Here is a 17,196-nt window from a genome sequence, read left to right as displayed (position 1 = left end):
GTTGCCCTGTACTGGGGCATATAAAGTTTGCATGTCCAATGGGCCTCTCTTTCCTTTGGTGGCCGACTAGGTCATCTTTTGATACATATGTAGCTAGAGTCAAGCTCTCCGGGGTACTGGTTAGTTCATAATGTTGTTCCACCTATAGGGTTGCAGATATCTTTAGCTCCTTGGATACTTTCTCTAGCTCCTCCATTGGGGGCCCTGTGATCCAAGAGCTGACTGTGAGCATCCACTTATGTGTTTGCTAGGCCCCGGCATAGTCTCACAAGAGACAGCTATATCAGGGTCCTTTCAGCAAACTCTTGCTAGTGTATGCAATGGTGTCATCATTTGGAGGCTGATTATGGGATGGATCCCTGGATATGGCAGTCTCTAGATGGTCCATCCTTTTGTCTCAGCTCCAAACTTTGTTTGAGTCTCTTTGTATTCTACAAAGAGAAGCTTCACTGGTAAAGCTTGGAGTACCCTGTTTCTTGTCTGTGGTAAGACAGAGCTAACACTGTGCCAATTCAAACTGCAGTAGTCAGTCCGTGCTACATCTGTGGCCCCCTCAGCCATGTGCCTTTAAAGGACCACTCTGCAGTTGTTTGCTGTGTAATGTATGTAATGTGCAATGTATGCTGTGTAATTCCACAATTTATTGGAGTGTGTGTAAATTCAGATATCCCACATTGAGACAGGCTTAGTCTTGCCATCATCCATCCTAGAAAGAAACAGATAAGTGAGAGATGAGGGTACTGTACCTGAGAGAAAGAAACCAGCTTTATATTATCTGGATACAAATATATTAAGTGAAGAGTTGGCGTTTTCATTGTTTATGAAGAGTTACCTCAGGAAAACATGGAGTGCAGTAGAGAGAAAGCAGCAAGCTAAGATTCCTTGTATGACTGGTCCTCACCATCAGCACCTGCACCAGCAGGTGGGTGAGTCAGACACCTTCATCTCCATTGGCTTTACTGACATTCCTAACGCTCCTTTTGTAAGCCCACCCTCCTGCTGTTTGAGTGAGCACTGAGATAACGTGTAGTCACATCCACAGACTGGAATCATGGCGTGGATCCCACATAACTAACTGGAAAGAAGTTAGAACACCATTTCCCCTATTTAACATCATGAGATTGGAGCCATGTGAGGGAGGTTAGCAAAGCCTGAGAGGCCCTCCAAGACCTTGCAGGGCCTGGCTCAAGCCACACCTTCTGGGATGGAATCTGTACCTGCATGCAGCTGACCCTCACCTCAGAGGAGGGCTCTTCCTTTCTCAAAGCTCTGCTTTGTAGAACTGGGGAAAGAACTCAGTTAGTGGGGTTTTTGTTGCCTGTTTCTTTTATTCCAGCAAAGTTTCACCACATCGTCCAATTTTACCTTATTTTGATTCCATATGTTTTGCTTATTCTAGGAAATTTGATATGTTCTCCCTTAATCATAATGTGTTGCATAGCAAAGTAGTCCTGTCCATTTTCCTGAGCATATCTAATGTGAAGCCATTCTGCAAAGCCTAAGCTTGGGCTTCATTTCCCCATTCATAAAACCAGCAAGCAATACCCATCATTTCTTAACTCTACTGATAATTTTAACTAATTTTTAAAAATAAAGTTCAAAAAAAAAATGTTTGTCAGTATACTGATTCATGGTTTTTAGAAAATAAGCATCTTAAATGTGTGTTAATTGCAGTCTTCTAACAGTTCAGATTCTATTCATATCCATACTGACCACTAGGGGTCAGTAAAACACCATGTCACTGTTAACTTGAGTTCAACTTTATATGTAATTTAATGGCCATAGGAAAGCTTGGTATGGGGGGGGGGGGATGTCATTATCTACTTGTGCCACGTTGTCAGCCATAGAGAGAAGCCATCACACCAGTAGGAAAGGGTGTAGCTGGTTATTATTATCTTAAGCAAAATAAGACAGACTCAGAATGACAGATGCCAAATTTTTTTCTCTTACATGTAGACTTTAGTTTTGAATTTATGTGTGCTCATCTATGTACATCTGTTTGTGTGTCTATGTGTGTCTGCCTTGTGTATATGTATTTGTGTGTGTGTGTGTGTGTGTGTGTGTGTGTGTGTGTTGTGACGTAGAAAAGGAACCGAGAGACATGGGAGTGAGCTTTAGGAGGCAAAGGGGGTGAGGGAAGGGGGTGAAATATTGGGGAGAAGAGGACTAGCAGGATGAGGGAGAAGGGCAGGGGACACAGGGGAAGAGTGTGGGAAGAGGAAGGATGAGGACAGTGCATAGTGATATGTTTAACAAGCGAGCTTCGTTGTTTTGTGTGCTGATTTTATAACTTGTAGGGCAATTGTTTAAAAATGCATTGCCATCCTTGGACATCCAGACTCTCACTGAAGACATAGGTTGCTCTAACATTATCTGCCAACTTAGCTGGGTGCCAGACTGACTCTCGTGATTGATGTAGACTAGAGTTGTGCTGTATTCAGTAACTTCAGCCTTCACCCTGACTCTGGATCCTTAACAAGCGGTCATTCTGTCAGCCGCTCTTCCTTAGTTACCACATCTGTCCGGTCTTTCCTTTACCTATGGGTCCTGGCGTGCAAATGTCAGTTGTCAGACTTGGTGGCAAGCACGTTATATACTAAGTTATATCACCAGCCTAATCTCTCCCTGTTCACTCTTAAAATGAGGCTGCTTTTTACCTCCTGAGCTAGGAAACAGTTCTTTCCTGTTCAGTTCTGTCTCCCCAGCCGGCCCAGGCAGCACTAAGTGCTTATTCAGTTACTTGGCCTTGACATTGTCGTTAGGAGTTTTTTATACCAAATTACAAGCTATCCCAGGGCACATGTAGAGGCACCTGCTATCAAGCCTGACACTCTTGAATTCAAACCCTGAGACCCACACAGTAGGAGAGAAATGACTCCTTTAGATTTACATCTGACCTCCACATAGGTCTCGTGGCATAAGTGCTCACATACATTCATAGCTACACCAGATAGAGAAAAAAAAAAGCTTAGCACCTTCCCATTTCCATTCTTAGTTGTAATCATTAGGAGTTCTTGATTATGATTATGACAGAGCCATAATTATGATAGAGGGGGGCAAAATTTTATTATATCGGCATGTGCATATACCCCAATAAATATCTCTTCTTCCCTAGGTGTTCTCTCAGTGAGATACCACTCCTCCCAGTTTTTCTTCCTATGCCAAAGTTTTATAACCTCCCCCTCTGCCCTGTAACCACTGCTATTAAATTTCTGTTTATTCTGGTTCTTCTTGTGTATCTCTGAAGCTCAGATGCTATTGAACCTGTAATCTCACCGCTATGGAGCACTATAAGACTCTTACTCCCTATGATTTAGGTAGCACCAACACACATCCTCTATCACAAATATATACAAACACATCATATAGAATAGCAGTTCTCAAACACAGATACTTACATTACAATTCATAACACTAGCAAAATTAAGTCATGAAGTAGCAACAAAAATAATTTTATGGTTGGGGGTCACTACAGCATGAGGGTTGCAGCATTAGGAACGTTGAGAACCACTGGTCTAGAACATAGAAAGAAGCTCAAAATAATGTTGAGTAAGTGAAATACCACAAAGTCCACAAATGGTACCTCGAACCTGCATACCTGCTCTAACATACTCCTAACTACTTTGACTCTTGGGTAATAATTGCACAGAAGTTAAAGGTGGCATACAAGGGGAAAGTATTGCTATGAACACAGCATGGTGCTAACAGTCACAAGAGAGAAGGCATAGAAAGATAGCTCTTGAAACCTAACAGTCTTGGCTAAAACAAAACATTCCTCAGTCCTAAACATTGTATTACGGCCCAGGACAGGAATTACCTACCATCTGTGGAGGGGAACACATCACTGCCACCTTGAATGCTGGAATAAGGACCTCTCACATTTCCCTGTCTTGGTCTCGTTTCCACCCCACAGCCCTGGAGACCTGCATTAACAGCTGACAAATAGCCTAGCAGCCACTGAAGGGAGCCAAATAGGCTCAATGTCCCTCAAAGCCACATTCCAAAGACACTTGTCACTATTTGACTTTGGGTTAGCTCCCTGGAAAAGCTCATGTTTAGGGCCTGACTTTATTTGATTTGACTCAGAGTTTGCTCATTGACAAAGGTCCTAACACCAGGGCAATGTCACTAAATAATGTAAATGGGGCGTGAGTATAATGTGATCTTTACCTACGATGGAGGCGAGAGCAGCAGCAGTAAGAGGCAGTAAAGAACGTGTGAATGAGATGAACATGGGACATTCTAGAAACGAGAAAGACAGCAGGAGCCAGGCAGTGGTGGCGCACGCCTTTAATCCCAGCACTCAGGAGGCAGAGGCAGGTGGATTTCTGAGTTCAAGGCCAGCCTGGTCTAAAGAGTGAGTTCCAGGACAGCCAGGGCTACACAGAGAAACCCTGCCTCAGAAAAAAAAAAAAAAAGAAAAGAAAGAAGAAAAGAAAGTGCATAATAAAGCAGTCATTATAGAACTACCCGTGGGATCCTAATGTATCAAGATGAAATTTTCAGATTAGCTGTACACAGTTGGGGAGACAGGATGACCCTTAAAGGGAAAGCTCATATACTATTAAAATTAAGCCTGTATTTGGTCTAAAGTAGATTAATTCAATTAAAATGTGAACTGTAATCCCCAGAACAGCCATGAAGAAAATAACTTTTAAAGAGGATAATAAAAAGGAAGCAAAGTATTTGGTTGTGTAGAGGAAGACGCACATTCAATACAAAAAGGAGACAGCGATGGAGAAACAGAAGCATAAAAATGCATAAGACCTGTGGGAACGGCAGAGGAGGCTCACGAGCAGTTACAGCAAATGGCTCGAACACCCTGGCTTTCAGAGGCAGCAACTAGCAGAGTTTACAGTGGAACGATCCAAGTGTACAATCTACAAGACACACAACTCGACACACTCAGGGGATCTCTAAGAAGGTGCATGCCTAGGGAAGACATGAAAGTCAAAGAGACAAACACATCAAAAGTAAAGGTGTGGAAAATGACACAGAAAGCCAAGGCTGAAGTGGCTCTGCTGCCCGTAGACTGCAGACTGCATCACTGCTGCAGGCCCTTGCGAGGTTTCGGTTTATATGGAGCACGTACTTACCTCGGTTTACAGTTGCGGGGGGGGGGGGGGGGGGGGGGGGGGGTGTCTCAGCCAATGGCTCCATTGTGCGGGCCTGAAATGAGATGTGCGGAATAGTAGCTGCTTGCCTCATGGTGGCCAGGAAAAGCAGACAGACAAGGAGGATATAGGAATGCTGTTAACTTGATCATTACAGACCATGTACATGCATCAAGTTATCACACCACCTCCCATAAATATGTAATTTAGTATGCCAATTAAAAAATTACCTGTTACAGAAAAAAAAAATCCAAAGAAAAACCTGCAAGCCAAGATGTGCCTGCTCTTGGAACTGGCAATGGTGACGTTCAAACAGCTATTAGAAATGTCTCTGATGAAGCAAAACAAAAACAAAGTGAAAAATAAGAAGTCCCAGCATTAATGAAAGAACCAGTTGGTATTCTAGAACTGAAAAGCAGTGCCAGCCTCCCATTCGTCCGCTGAGGGATCTGAGCTCAAGGGTCACTACTCTGTGAAGCCTTCCCGGGGTTCCAGCATCCGGCAGCACACACATGGCTCATGGGAAGGAGAGAACTCATGAAGAAAGGGAATTCAGGGGGAGTTTCCTCACTGTTCAGTCAGTGGCTGTGGTGGAGCAGAGCTGAGCCTTTTTGATTCCTGGGAAGGAACATAAGGTTCTTCACCCTTCTGCGGGCAGGAGCTACTGCAGCTAGAAGTGCCGTGCCTTCTTTGACATGGTGAAGTCCTGAGATGACAAGCCTTATGACTCTTACCTGTATACCATAGGTGAGCCAGTGGCTTCTGGTGAAACCCACCAGGGTTTACTTCGCTGGCTTAGGCTCTTGGCTACATCCAGCATCTGGACAACAGAAGCTAACTCCTCATGATCATCACATGCCATGAGGCCAGCCCCATCTCTGGAAGGCCGGTCTGTAGAACATGCGTACTGGATAAGTTGACTCTGACTTCATTGTTCAACCCCAAATCCAAAGTATATGTCCTTCCTCGATGCCCCATCCTCTAGGCCTTTCCTAGCTCTAAAGCAGCAAACCGCAGCCCACATACAGAGCCTGTTACATCAGTTGACTTTGTTACCTGTGGGTCTAACTCCATGCTTTGTAGGTGTCTGGGCTTTTATGTCATAGTTCACATTGTGTCTTCTATGATGGTTGATGGTTGCCCACAAAGACCACTCAGCGTGACTTTAATCACAGCTCAGAGAGCTGGCCTCACAGCCATGTGACTTACAGAACTGCATAGAATGCAGTACTCCTAAAGGTTCCCAACAAGGCTTATGTTCTATGTCATTGTCTCAAAATTCTTTGCTTTGGTTGGTTGGTTTTTGGTTTTGGTTTTTAAAACAAGGTTTCTCTTTGTACCTCTGGATACATTGAAATTCACTCTGTAGACCAGGCTAGCCTTGAACTCAGAGAGATCTGCCTGCCTCTACCTCCCAAGAGCTGGGATTAAAGGCGTTCGACACTACACCTGGTGTCTTAAAATTCTTAATTTTTAAGATAAGGGACTCTGTGTTTTCTTTGGCACTGAGCTCCTCAAATTGTGTAGTCACACCTGTCCAGGATGTTTGTAGAGTGCCGTCCAACCTTCTGTCTTCCTCCTGTATTTGGCAAGCTGATTTTTCTTCCATACCACTGATGTTGACCCCTCTCCCCATGACTGGCCCCAAGTCATAAGTGGCCTTGTCATCTGCAACCACCATGGCCAGTCTAACACACTGGATGTCACTGTCCTGAGAACTCTCACTGGACATCTGGTCAACCATAGCTGAGAATGATATCATTATGCTCAACTCAGTTACATAGAACCAAGAGTAAAACCACTTGTAGAATGGAGTGGTCTTCTGTATTCCAGTAGAAAATTCTGCCAATACAAAGGAGGTTGCTTGGTCACACTAGGCCTAAGGGATGACCATATAGAGCCTTTAGAAGCAGTTGGTGGCCATTCTCCCTTTAAAGGACACTGTGTGAAACTGAATATAGCTGGCTTCTGACACTGTGAGAGGGGCTTCCACAGGGCATCCTTGATGGCATCCTGAGGAGATGACTGTGGTCTGGTCAGTTTCAGGGCCTGAAGTCCACTCCCAGCAATCTCTTCCACAATGTTATCATCATTTGTCTGCCAGCGAGGCCCTTGAGGACCAAAATACATTTTGTTTGGCTTCTCATTATCCGCATAAAAGGATTTATAATATTTGTTCAATGAGTAAAGGAAGGAAGGACTGGCCTGGTACTGTTGCCCTTAGTATGACCAGGCTATCAAGCTTAGTTCATTTGTTTCCTATGCTTTTCTAGCTTCATGCTTTATAGACAACATGGGCTTCTAGCTTCACAAATCCTATCTTTAGCTTGCAAATGATGGCCACTCAGTGATTCCATTTACTTTTTTGACTTCATAGTACTTTTATGAGCCTGGTTTTCAGGTCTTTCCCATGACTTTGATTCTCCCTGAATTTGTTCTCCACTTGTTTTTGAAGTGGGTCTTCAGGGGCTCAGGATATGGCTAATCTGTAGAGCTTTTGCCTTATAGACACTAGGCTGTGAGTTCGATTCCCCACCCTGGATAACATGGATGTGGTAGAGGATCAGAAGTTCAAGGTCATCCTTAGCAACAAAGTGAGTTCAATGTCAGGCCTAGGCTCTGTGAGACCTTGCCTGATAGTGATGCAACTACTAACAGTTTATTACAGAGATTATTCACACCGTCCTAAAATTCTTTCAAAAACAATTTCTTAGTTAACGCACACCTCCCTTTTTAGTTACCTTGCTAGAAAGAACCAAGTTGCTCCATGCTGCCAAGTTGCTTGCTTAATGTTACCAGGTTCTCTATCCCTTGTGAGAGGCATGTCTCCAGATGTCTAGATGGGACTCCCTTCTCAAAGGAGACAGGGTCCCAGAGGTCAAGAATCACGCAACTGTGTGCTTTGTGCAACCCTGTCTGACAGGAAGGCACTGGCTGCCTGAGGCAGCACGAGAGAAGAGCAGGGTGTGACCTGTGCAGAAGTCGATGTCCAGGAGGGAGAGAGCTCCCGGGGCAACGCTAGGGAGTCTGACCCACTCTCCCGCAGTTGCAGCCCATTGCCCTTGAACAGGTTTATTACAAAGCTTAGAGTGCTCCCCAACAATAAGTAATGGATTTCTATACTAGGGAAGAAATGCCAAGCTACCATGGTACAGCAGAGAAACTCAGGGTATTCCACAGTAGGACCCCTCAGCTGTTCTGCCACGCACAGCTACCTCCTTTTCCCCATTGTCCTTTAGGGGCTTTGGCCATCTCTCAGGAAATAGCATGGGCATTATGGCAGAGCTGGCTGCTGTGCCAAGTAGCCAGCAGTAGTACAATAGGAAATTCTTCAGTCCTGGTTACCAAAGAGGCTTAGGTCCCCAGCCTCTATCCCACACCTCCACCCCAGGAGCCCAGACTTAGGGAGTCAAAAGACACACAGCTGTCTTGTCATACAAATGAGCACCACCCTTGAAGCTCCCCAGGGCTGGATGCTTTGCAGAACACTGGCAACTCCCAAACAAATGTCATCCTGCCCTGCCTTCTCCTCTGCTTCGGGCAGACAGGTCTTCCCAGGGGAGGGTTCAGGGCAAGGCATGAACTTCCAAACATTCTTTTTTAGAGATAGAGCTAAGATTGTAGTATGCCTACCACCTCACCTAGAGGACCTTGATAGCAGATTTCCCAGCCTCTGACCCACTGGCTTCTAAGAGATCAGAAACCACAGGCTTCTTCTACAGCAAGGTAGAAAGAGAAAGAGCAGACAACACCCTGCCTGCGGCTAGCTGATAGAGAATAGTTTCTAGCCAGATGGGAGCTGGGTGGAAGGTTTTTGGTTGGTTGGTTGGTTTTGGTGTTTTTTAAGATTTATTTATTTTATGTATATGAGTACACCATTGCTCTCTTTAGACATACAGAAAAGGGCATCAGATCCCATTACAAATGATTGTGAGCCACCATGTGGTTGCTGGGAATTGAACTCAGGACTTCTGGAAGAACAGTTGGTGCTCTTAACCGCTGAGCCATCTCTCCAGCCCTGAAAGTTTTTTTTTTTTTTTACTTCTATTTTGTGTCAATTTATTTATGTTTTACCATAATTTTTAAATACCCAGAAAAGTTGTAGAATCTGTCCAGGTTTTTATCTAAGAGGAATGAGTAACAGGTCTCTGGATGGTTTAAATTGCTGCCGGCCCCCTTCTCAAGTCTAGCCTGTCCGATACTGTGACCTCATATGTACATCAAAGTGGTAATAGTGAAATTCTCACAGTGACTGCTGCTGTTTCGTTCTTTGTTTTACAACCATTTATTGTCTCTAAAAATAACACAAAGGGAGGGCAAACAGACACAGAGCACAGAGTTTCTAAACAGACAATGCCACCAGGCTGCCACCTTACCGTGGCAAATGTTAACACTCAGTATCAGCAGTATCTAAGCAGGTCCTTTAATATCACCACTGAAGCCAGTGCAACCCATGGGAGAAACAACGTGTGGATTCTCAGCCTTCACACCCGCGCCTTTAGGAAAGTTCCATGGAAGGCTAGACACTTGCCTGTATGGCAGGAACCCAGAGCATTTTGCACAATGCTGACGAGTTCACTTATGACAGTTGTGAGATTTTATTCTTTGTCTTTGTAGAACTACCTTTGGTTACGTTGTTTTTAAAAGTTGTATGGGACATTAGCCTGAGGTTTCATAGACAGAAATGAAGAGAACTAAGGCTTTCCAAGAACAAATGATACTTTTAAGTTCTGAGAGTTGAGCATGAGAAAATTACATTAAAGACATTCATGAGCCTACAGATGCAGGAAGGTAACCACCATGCTGGGATTTCAGCTCCATCATAAGGATCCAGCACCAGTGTGCAAATATGACATCCGCAAGTGTCATGGCCCTGACTGCACTATCCAAACAGTCATAAGATTCTATGCTTTTATCTCCATAGGTCTAGGAATATGGCAGTATCATCTCTGATGGGTTATGCAGAGCATTCTAGTACATTGTATATGGATAGAAAATGCTAATTTTTATCATAAGAACTGCTGTCTTGTTAGACCAACTAGGCCTAAGCAACTCGCAGACATATTGTTCTGTCAGCCGCAACACTCCTAAGTGAATCCATTTGGTGGGTTGTACTTTTCAAATAATTAAGTGGAGAAATAACAATTCTTCCAAAAGATTATCTACTTTATAACAACTAATTAAAGATGTGTATGTACTCAGGTTTATCTTTATTTCACTCTATCATGAGTTCACTCTATCGTGAGTTGTAGAAAAAATGTTTTGTTCTCTGCTGCATAGGTTGACATTTTCTGAGACAACTGGGGTAGATCTTGTGTGGGAAATAGTATCCTGTTTATATTATTAAGGATAATTATAGCAACTCTATAAAAGTTTGGGAAATAATGAAAGTAAGAAGGTTAATTGGTGATACTCAAATACTGAGAAAAGAGGGTAAGGCTTTGTGAGGGCGGCACTGAGTGCCAGGGCCAGGAAAGGCGGGCATTTGTGAGACAGTACAGGAAGATGGAGCTACATTCTGGTGAAGAAACTGGGTTCCAAACTCAGTCTGCTTTTGCACTGCAGGAGTAGAAATTTGACAGTGTGTCCTCTGCCTTATTAGGCTTCACGGTCAGTGAAATAGGTGCCAGTCAAATGGCTTTGTACTTTCAGAAGCAAAAAGCAAACAGTGATTAATTTCTGCTTTAAAGATTTTTCCTCCAAAAATCTGCATGCCAGAGCAAAGGTGCAGCATGGATCATGCATAGATGCAGCTCGCCGTCCTTTGTGCCCTAAATGTATTTGTGTGTGTGGGCTGGGCACTTCCCCTCTGGTTCTGAGATGGTAGCATGGTCCAAAGGACCTGCACTCTGCCCTGGGTGATATGCCTACCCTAGCCTCCGACACTTGGGGATAGCCAGGTGCCCTCCCTGTAGAAACAGCAGAAAATTAAAAACTATGGCACTCTTGATAGTGGCCGCAGCAGCTAGCTTGCAGGGAGGGAAGAGAGCAGCTGCCATCTTGGAGCCCAGTGGGTTTGAGTTGTAGGGAAACACTCCTTAGATGAGGAAGTAAAGTGCTCGGGGACAGGTGTTTGGACAAGAGTCAGTGGTCCAGGAGTGGTGAACCATGTTGGAGAGGAGTGAAGAGTGGAGACATCCACAAGGAGACAGCTGTACAGGACAGGAGATGGAAAGAGGAGCTAGGGACTGACCATATGATGTCATCAGAAGAGCAGGATGAGGAGGGGACCAAGGAGGTGACTGGCAGGCAGATGCTGCCCTTAAGGGGTCACTCAGGGTTCCCCTTGGCAATGGTTTATGATAAATTTTAAACCAAGCATGTTTAAGAATCAAATTGTATAAATATATACATATATATATGAGACAGATGTATATCCTTTATAAGCTTGATTAAATGAAGTGGTTGTGACTGGTAAAGTAAACAGAGTCCCCAAAGCTGTTAGCCAGGTGTGGTGGCACACACCTTTAATCCCAGCACTCGGGAGGCAGAGGCAGGCGGATTTCTGAGTTCAAGGCCAGCCTGGTCTAAAGAGTGAGTTCTAGGACAGTCAGGGCTATACAGAGAAACCCTGTCTTGAAAAAAAACAAAAATAAATAAGTGTACATATATGTAAAGATATAAGAGGAAAGTCATATTCCCCATGAATACATGTCAAGACTGACAATTTCAGTATAAAGTCCTCAATGACTGTTTTTGTGGTTTGCTTAGCACCCGATCTGTTTAATCTGTCACTTGGGATAGAGCTGTCATTTTGGTGTTCTGCCATACAGCTGCCCCTGAAGAAAAAAATGGTTGTGACTGGTAAAGTAAACAGAGTCCCCAAAGCTGTTATGTGATCTTTAGAATCTGTGACTAGGAGCGATCACAGCCAAGGAGCCTTTGCAAAGAGATGCTGTTGTGGTTTGGAGATGGGAGGGGACTCTAGGTTATGCAGCAGATTCAGTGTTAGTTACTTTCCTCATTTCTATGTCAGAAAGTATAAAGAAGCAGTTTAAGGAAGGAAGGGGTTAATATGGGTTACAGTTTCCCACTGTCCATTACAGTGGGAAAGGCCTGGTGGCAGCCAACTGGTCTAGAAGTATGGCTTCTGGTCAGGTGCAGGTGGTGCCCGCCTTTAATCCTACCATTTAGGAGGCAGGGACAGGCTTATCTGTGAGTTCCAGGCTACTCTGATCTATATAATGAGTTTCAGGACAACTAGAGCTATATAGTGAGACCCTGTCTCAGGAAAGAAAGAAAAAAAGAAAGAGAGAGAGAGAGAGAGAGAGAGAGAGAGAAAGGGAGGGAGAGAGAGAAGAAGGGAGGGAGGGAGAGAGAGGGAAGGAAGGAGGGAGAAAGAAATGAAAGAAAGAACAAAAGAATGAAAGAAAAGACAGGAAAAGAAAAAGATGGAGATGTGATTTTTTGTTTATGTAGTTGCAGCTAACAACATTGCTATGCTTGGATTTTTCTAAAAAGTATTTTTTTTTAAAAAAAGTCCCTAATTCTAATAAATATCATTTCAAACTTTAAATATGGACATGCAGATATTCATGTGTCTAAGGATACAGACATGCAGGGGTGCTTATACAAGTATGCGTGCATCCCTATGGAGGCTAGAGGTTGTCATAAATAAGGTAGGAGACAGGCAAGCAAGCCGACAGACAGGTAGACCAAACCAACCTTATTTTCTCTAAGGAAAAGACTTAAAATTCACAAATTATGTAAAGGACTCATCAATCTATTAATTTGTTATTTCTAGCATTTTTTCACTTCTTGTGTGTACCTGCTGTAATTACTCCTAACAAAGCCACAATGCATGGAATGTTATTTCAAGCTATCATAAAGTTTACAATACTTTTAAAAGATGAGGTCATTACCTCATGAGAACTGCTTCACTCTTCGTCAGCCATCAAGTATGAGGTTTGGATTTTAAGGAGGGTCCTGTGACATAGCCCCAGACGGCCTGGAGCTTACGATGCCAGTGCCTCAGTTTCCCAGGCACGCATCTGGCTTAGTCACCACTGTGCTAACTAAGTCCATTCAATCTCTAGACAAAGAAAGCAGTGTGTGTTTCTTTGTGCTGGAGTGTACCCCCTGGTCTGCTTTCATTGAACTCTTGGCTGGATGCCAGTTTCTGAGAAGAGGGACTCATGGGAAATCATATATTCAGCTATTTTAGCTTTCTTTAACCAATGGCTATCCTTCATTAATTCATATTTTCTATATCTGTGTCTTACAGGGGTCCAAGTTGTACCAAAGCCATGATGAACCCTTGCTCTCAAGAAGGCTTTATCAGCAGCCTTAGAAACCATTGGCTCGTTTTTAATGGGGGAGGGGGAACTGAAATGTGAAGGGTTTATTTTTCTTTTTGTGTTTAATTTATTTACCTATTGTAGATTATTCATTAAAATCCTTTTTTTCTTAAAACATCATTGTCTTCAATTGTTAGAAAAAGCAATCTACTCTTTTCAAAATGAAGAAATATCAACACAAAAACAGCCCGTGTGGTGTGACAGTCCCTACTGCATGCTGGCGGGGGGGGGGGGGGGGAAGCACACTTAAGAAGGAACCCAGGGGTACATCTGCATTTTGGAGAGAAAACACAGTTGATCATATACTCTGCCACTGCTTTAGTCAGCAAATATTTATGTAGTGTATGCTGTGTGCTGGGACCCGTCATGGAGACTTAGAACACATGAGTGAGTAAACAGTGGGCTTCCTGAACAAGGGTAATGAGACCTGCCTCCCTTTCTGGGCAGACTTCTTAAGCCTCAGTATGGCTGAGGTAAGATACTCCTAAAGGAGCTGTCGGCTGATTGGTTAGGTAGGTAGGTGGTTGGTTGGTTGGTTGGTTGGTTGGTTGACTTGGAAGCTGAAGATAACATAACAAAGCCCATATTTTTGAAAAGGCACCCCGAAACTACTCGATCTCACTAGATTTATGTGTGTGTGTGTTTTACCTGCGTGCATGCCTCTGTCTTTGGAGGTCAGAAGAGGGCTTTGGGTTCCCGAGGGCTGAAGTTACAGATGATTACAAACTGCCGTGTGGAGAACGGGACTAGAACCCAGACCGCCTGGGCAAGAAGCCAGGGCTCTTAGCCACCGAGCCTTCTCTCCAGCCCCACTGAAGGCACTTTTTATTTGTTTGCTGAGACAAGCTTTCTCTGTGTAGTCCTAGCTGTCCTGGAACTCACAGACCCGCCAGCCTCTGTCCCCCAGGTGCTGGGACTAAGGCTGTGCACCACCATACCCAGCTGAAAATACTTTTTAAAACAGCACTTTTTTTTTCAGTGAAGACAAGTTATGATTCAGCCAGTCTGCATCAGGGCCTGAACATTATTATTTTTTAATCTTCTTAGTGTGGTGGTATGTTCAGTCACCGGCAAACACTAAAAACTTCTACACACTGTCTCTTCTCTCAGACTCCAGTGTCCTGTTTTCATTTTGCCTGGAATATAATTCCCAGTGGTAGAGAATTCTCAGTAGGAGCTGACCTAATAAATGACATGATGTGACCAGACTCTAGCCGTGTCTGCCTGCTCCATAGCCTGGGATCAGAGGTGGGAGCTAACGGCCTGCCAGGGACGCGGCTTGGCTGACTCCACCAGCGGAGGCACGTGAGACTTCAAGTCTTTGGAGGCAAATACAAGAAATGTGTCTGACGTAGGATTATCTTACCTTCCTGTTGTAATAAGGCACCCAACAGGAGGGTGAATGGGAGTACTAAAGAGACAGGGAGGGATCTACCTTCACGGAGGGATCTACCTTCACGGAGGGACCTACCTTCACGGAGGGATCTACCTTCACGGAGGGACCTACCTTCACGGAGGGATCTACCTTCACGGAGGGATCTACCTTCACAGAGGGATCTACCTTCACGGAGGGATCTACCTTCACGGACGGAGGTGCAGGTTATTGAAGCAGGTGAGGTCCTGACAGCGGTACAGGGGGGATGACCATGGAGGCTGGGGTGAGGCCCTGACAGTGGCGCAGGAGGATGGCTGCAGAGGCTGGAGGGAGAGTTCAGGAACCAGAGCAGAACTTTCACTGGGAAAGCTGAGGTAACATCTACCCTGAATCACATAGGAGAAAGGACTTCCTGCGCCTGATAGTGATGGAGGTCACATGCAGTCTCTGACTGAACTGGGAATAAAGTTAGGAGGAGAAAGAAGGCTGTGTCCAAGAACTAAACCAGGCATGGGCACAGCCAGCGCCTGTCCAAGGTCAGGGCTCAGAGACTGGCTTACCAGGGCCTGAAGCAATGGGGGCATCCTACTTACTGCTCCCTGTCAGGTACCAGTGTCAGGGCTTCAGTTCCAGAAAGGGACAGAGTATAAAGTCCTGCAAGAATAATCAGCTGCGATTTGCAATGGACAGACAGCTTGCAGCTGGGCCTAATGGAAAAGTTTCAGAAGAGCAGTCAGCTGACAGTGGAATGAGGAGGGCAGAGCGTCCTATATAAAGCCAATGAAAGTTACCTAACAGAAGGGCTGTGAGACCCTGCAATAGGCACCAGAGAACACATCCATGAGAAGACAGGAGAAGAGCCTCCGAGAGCAAGTCCCCAGAAGGCCTTGGGCAGAGCAGCACAGTCTCCATGCCAGGCCTGCACCTCTGAGAGAAAGGCCTGCTACTGCTGAACACAAGCAAGCCCAGAAGGAAAGCAAAGAGCTGGATGTGGGGCCAGGCCCAGACTTCGGTGGGGCCGAGGGCAGAAAGTACACATCCCGGTGTGCAGAACAGAGATGCAACTAGATGTCGCAGGTGGGACCTGCCTAAGGCTGCAGAATATTCTTGTGATCCAGGAATCAACCACTTAGGGAATGAGACGCTAAGCCGGGCATTTGGTGCAGTCACACTGGCGGGAAAGAGGTTGCAGAATCATCAGGAAAGGAGAGACAGTAAGACTGATGGTAGTATCTGAGTGTGACCTTGACCGACTTAGCCAAGTAGATGACAGATAGGTGATAGGTAGATAGATAGATGTCTAGTGAGAGAGGGAGAGAGAGAGAGAGAGAGAATGCTCTGAAGTCAGCTTGGCCTGATATATTTGTGTATGGATAGTCTCAGCTACTGGGAAGGATGTGGCAGGAGAATCAGTTGAGCCCAGAAGGTCAAGGCCAGGCCTGGACAATAGAGAAAGAACCCATTTCAGATAGATAGATAGATAGATAGATAGATAGATAGATAGACAGACAAATAGATAGGGGTGGATGTACGAACATGTAGGTAGGTAGATAGATGATAGATAGATAGATAGATAGATAATAGGTAGATATATAAATAGATTATAGGTAGATAGGTAGGTAGGTAGATAGATAGATAGATAGATAGATAGATAGATAAGAGATAAATAACATAATACTGATTATTCTCAGAGGTGCTAGAGTCAGAAAAGTGAGGTTGTGAGAGGAAGCCACTCTCAGACAGACACCGTGGATGGAAAAGACTGAGTTTTGTTTCCAGTGTAAATTGGACAAGGGGAGCCACAGAGACTCTGGCCTCTGCCTGAAGCTGGGCCCCATGGCGCCTCCTACTTCTCACACACTGACAGTTTTAGGGGAGCCTCGGTTAACCAGGAAGACAAAGAAACCCCTGGGACCTGCAGAACTGCTCAGCCCCAAAACAATGTGTGGTCACCACTAAGCTGACTTGCGAGCTGCCTATACCCAACCTGAGCCCCTGAGGAGCTTCCAGAAAGCCTTCCTTTCCTCCTATCCCTGTTCAGGCCCAAAACCAAGGTGGCAGCCATACCCAGTGCTCCTCTCTCGGACTTGGCGGTCCCCTGAGTAGTTGGGCGTTTGACCTTTCTCCGTATCCTCAATCACACCAAAAGAAGATGCACTCTGTGGCCAAAGCAGGGAGCAATGCAGGAAAAGCTGACCTGTAGAGTGGGTGTCTACAGTGTAGATACCGAGCTCTCGTGTTATGGGGGGTCCTTCAAAGCCAAAAGCAGAGACTGGACGATTTGACAGCTAAAAAGGAGAACCAAGCTGCAAGCAAGACCATGACTCGTGTTTCAGAGAAAGAGAATAAAGTGTAGCCCTCTGCCACTCTGCCACCCTCCCCAACCACTGTGTGGCCATCAGCGCACAAG

General features: G+C 44.9%; 1 protein-coding gene across 3 annotated transcripts in view; it reads left to right on the top strand.

Annotated features, from left to right (window-relative positions):
• The window catches only part of Rsph3 (radial spoke head 3), a 50,737-nt gene extending 37,268 nt beyond the window's left edge, over positions 1-13,469 (top strand). The window contains exon 9 of one of the 3 annotated variants that reach the window (XM_021149937.2): positions 13,339-13,469. In XM_021149937.2, the coding sequence (XP_021005596.1) occupies positions 13,339-13,404 (66 nt within the window). In that variant the 3' untranslated portion in view covers positions 13,405-13,469. Of the gene's footprint in view, positions 1-3,115; positions 3,226-4,631; positions 4,962-13,338 lie in introns of those variants that run through there. The other 2 variants (XM_029471404.1, XM_021149938.2) reach the window with 2 other exon arrangements.
• Positions 13,470-17,196: the final 3,727 nt, after the last annotated feature.

The sequence above is a fragment of the Mus caroli genome, chromosome 17 (assembly GCF_900094665.2).
Source record: "Mus caroli chromosome 17, CAROLI_EIJ_v1.1, whole genome shotgun sequence".
In the NCBI taxonomy this organism is placed as follows: Eukaryota; Metazoa; Chordata; class Mammalia; order Rodentia; family Muridae; genus Mus; species Mus caroli.
Note: the sequence above shows the minus strand (reverse complement) of the source record. Positions and strands in the feature narration are given on the sequence as shown.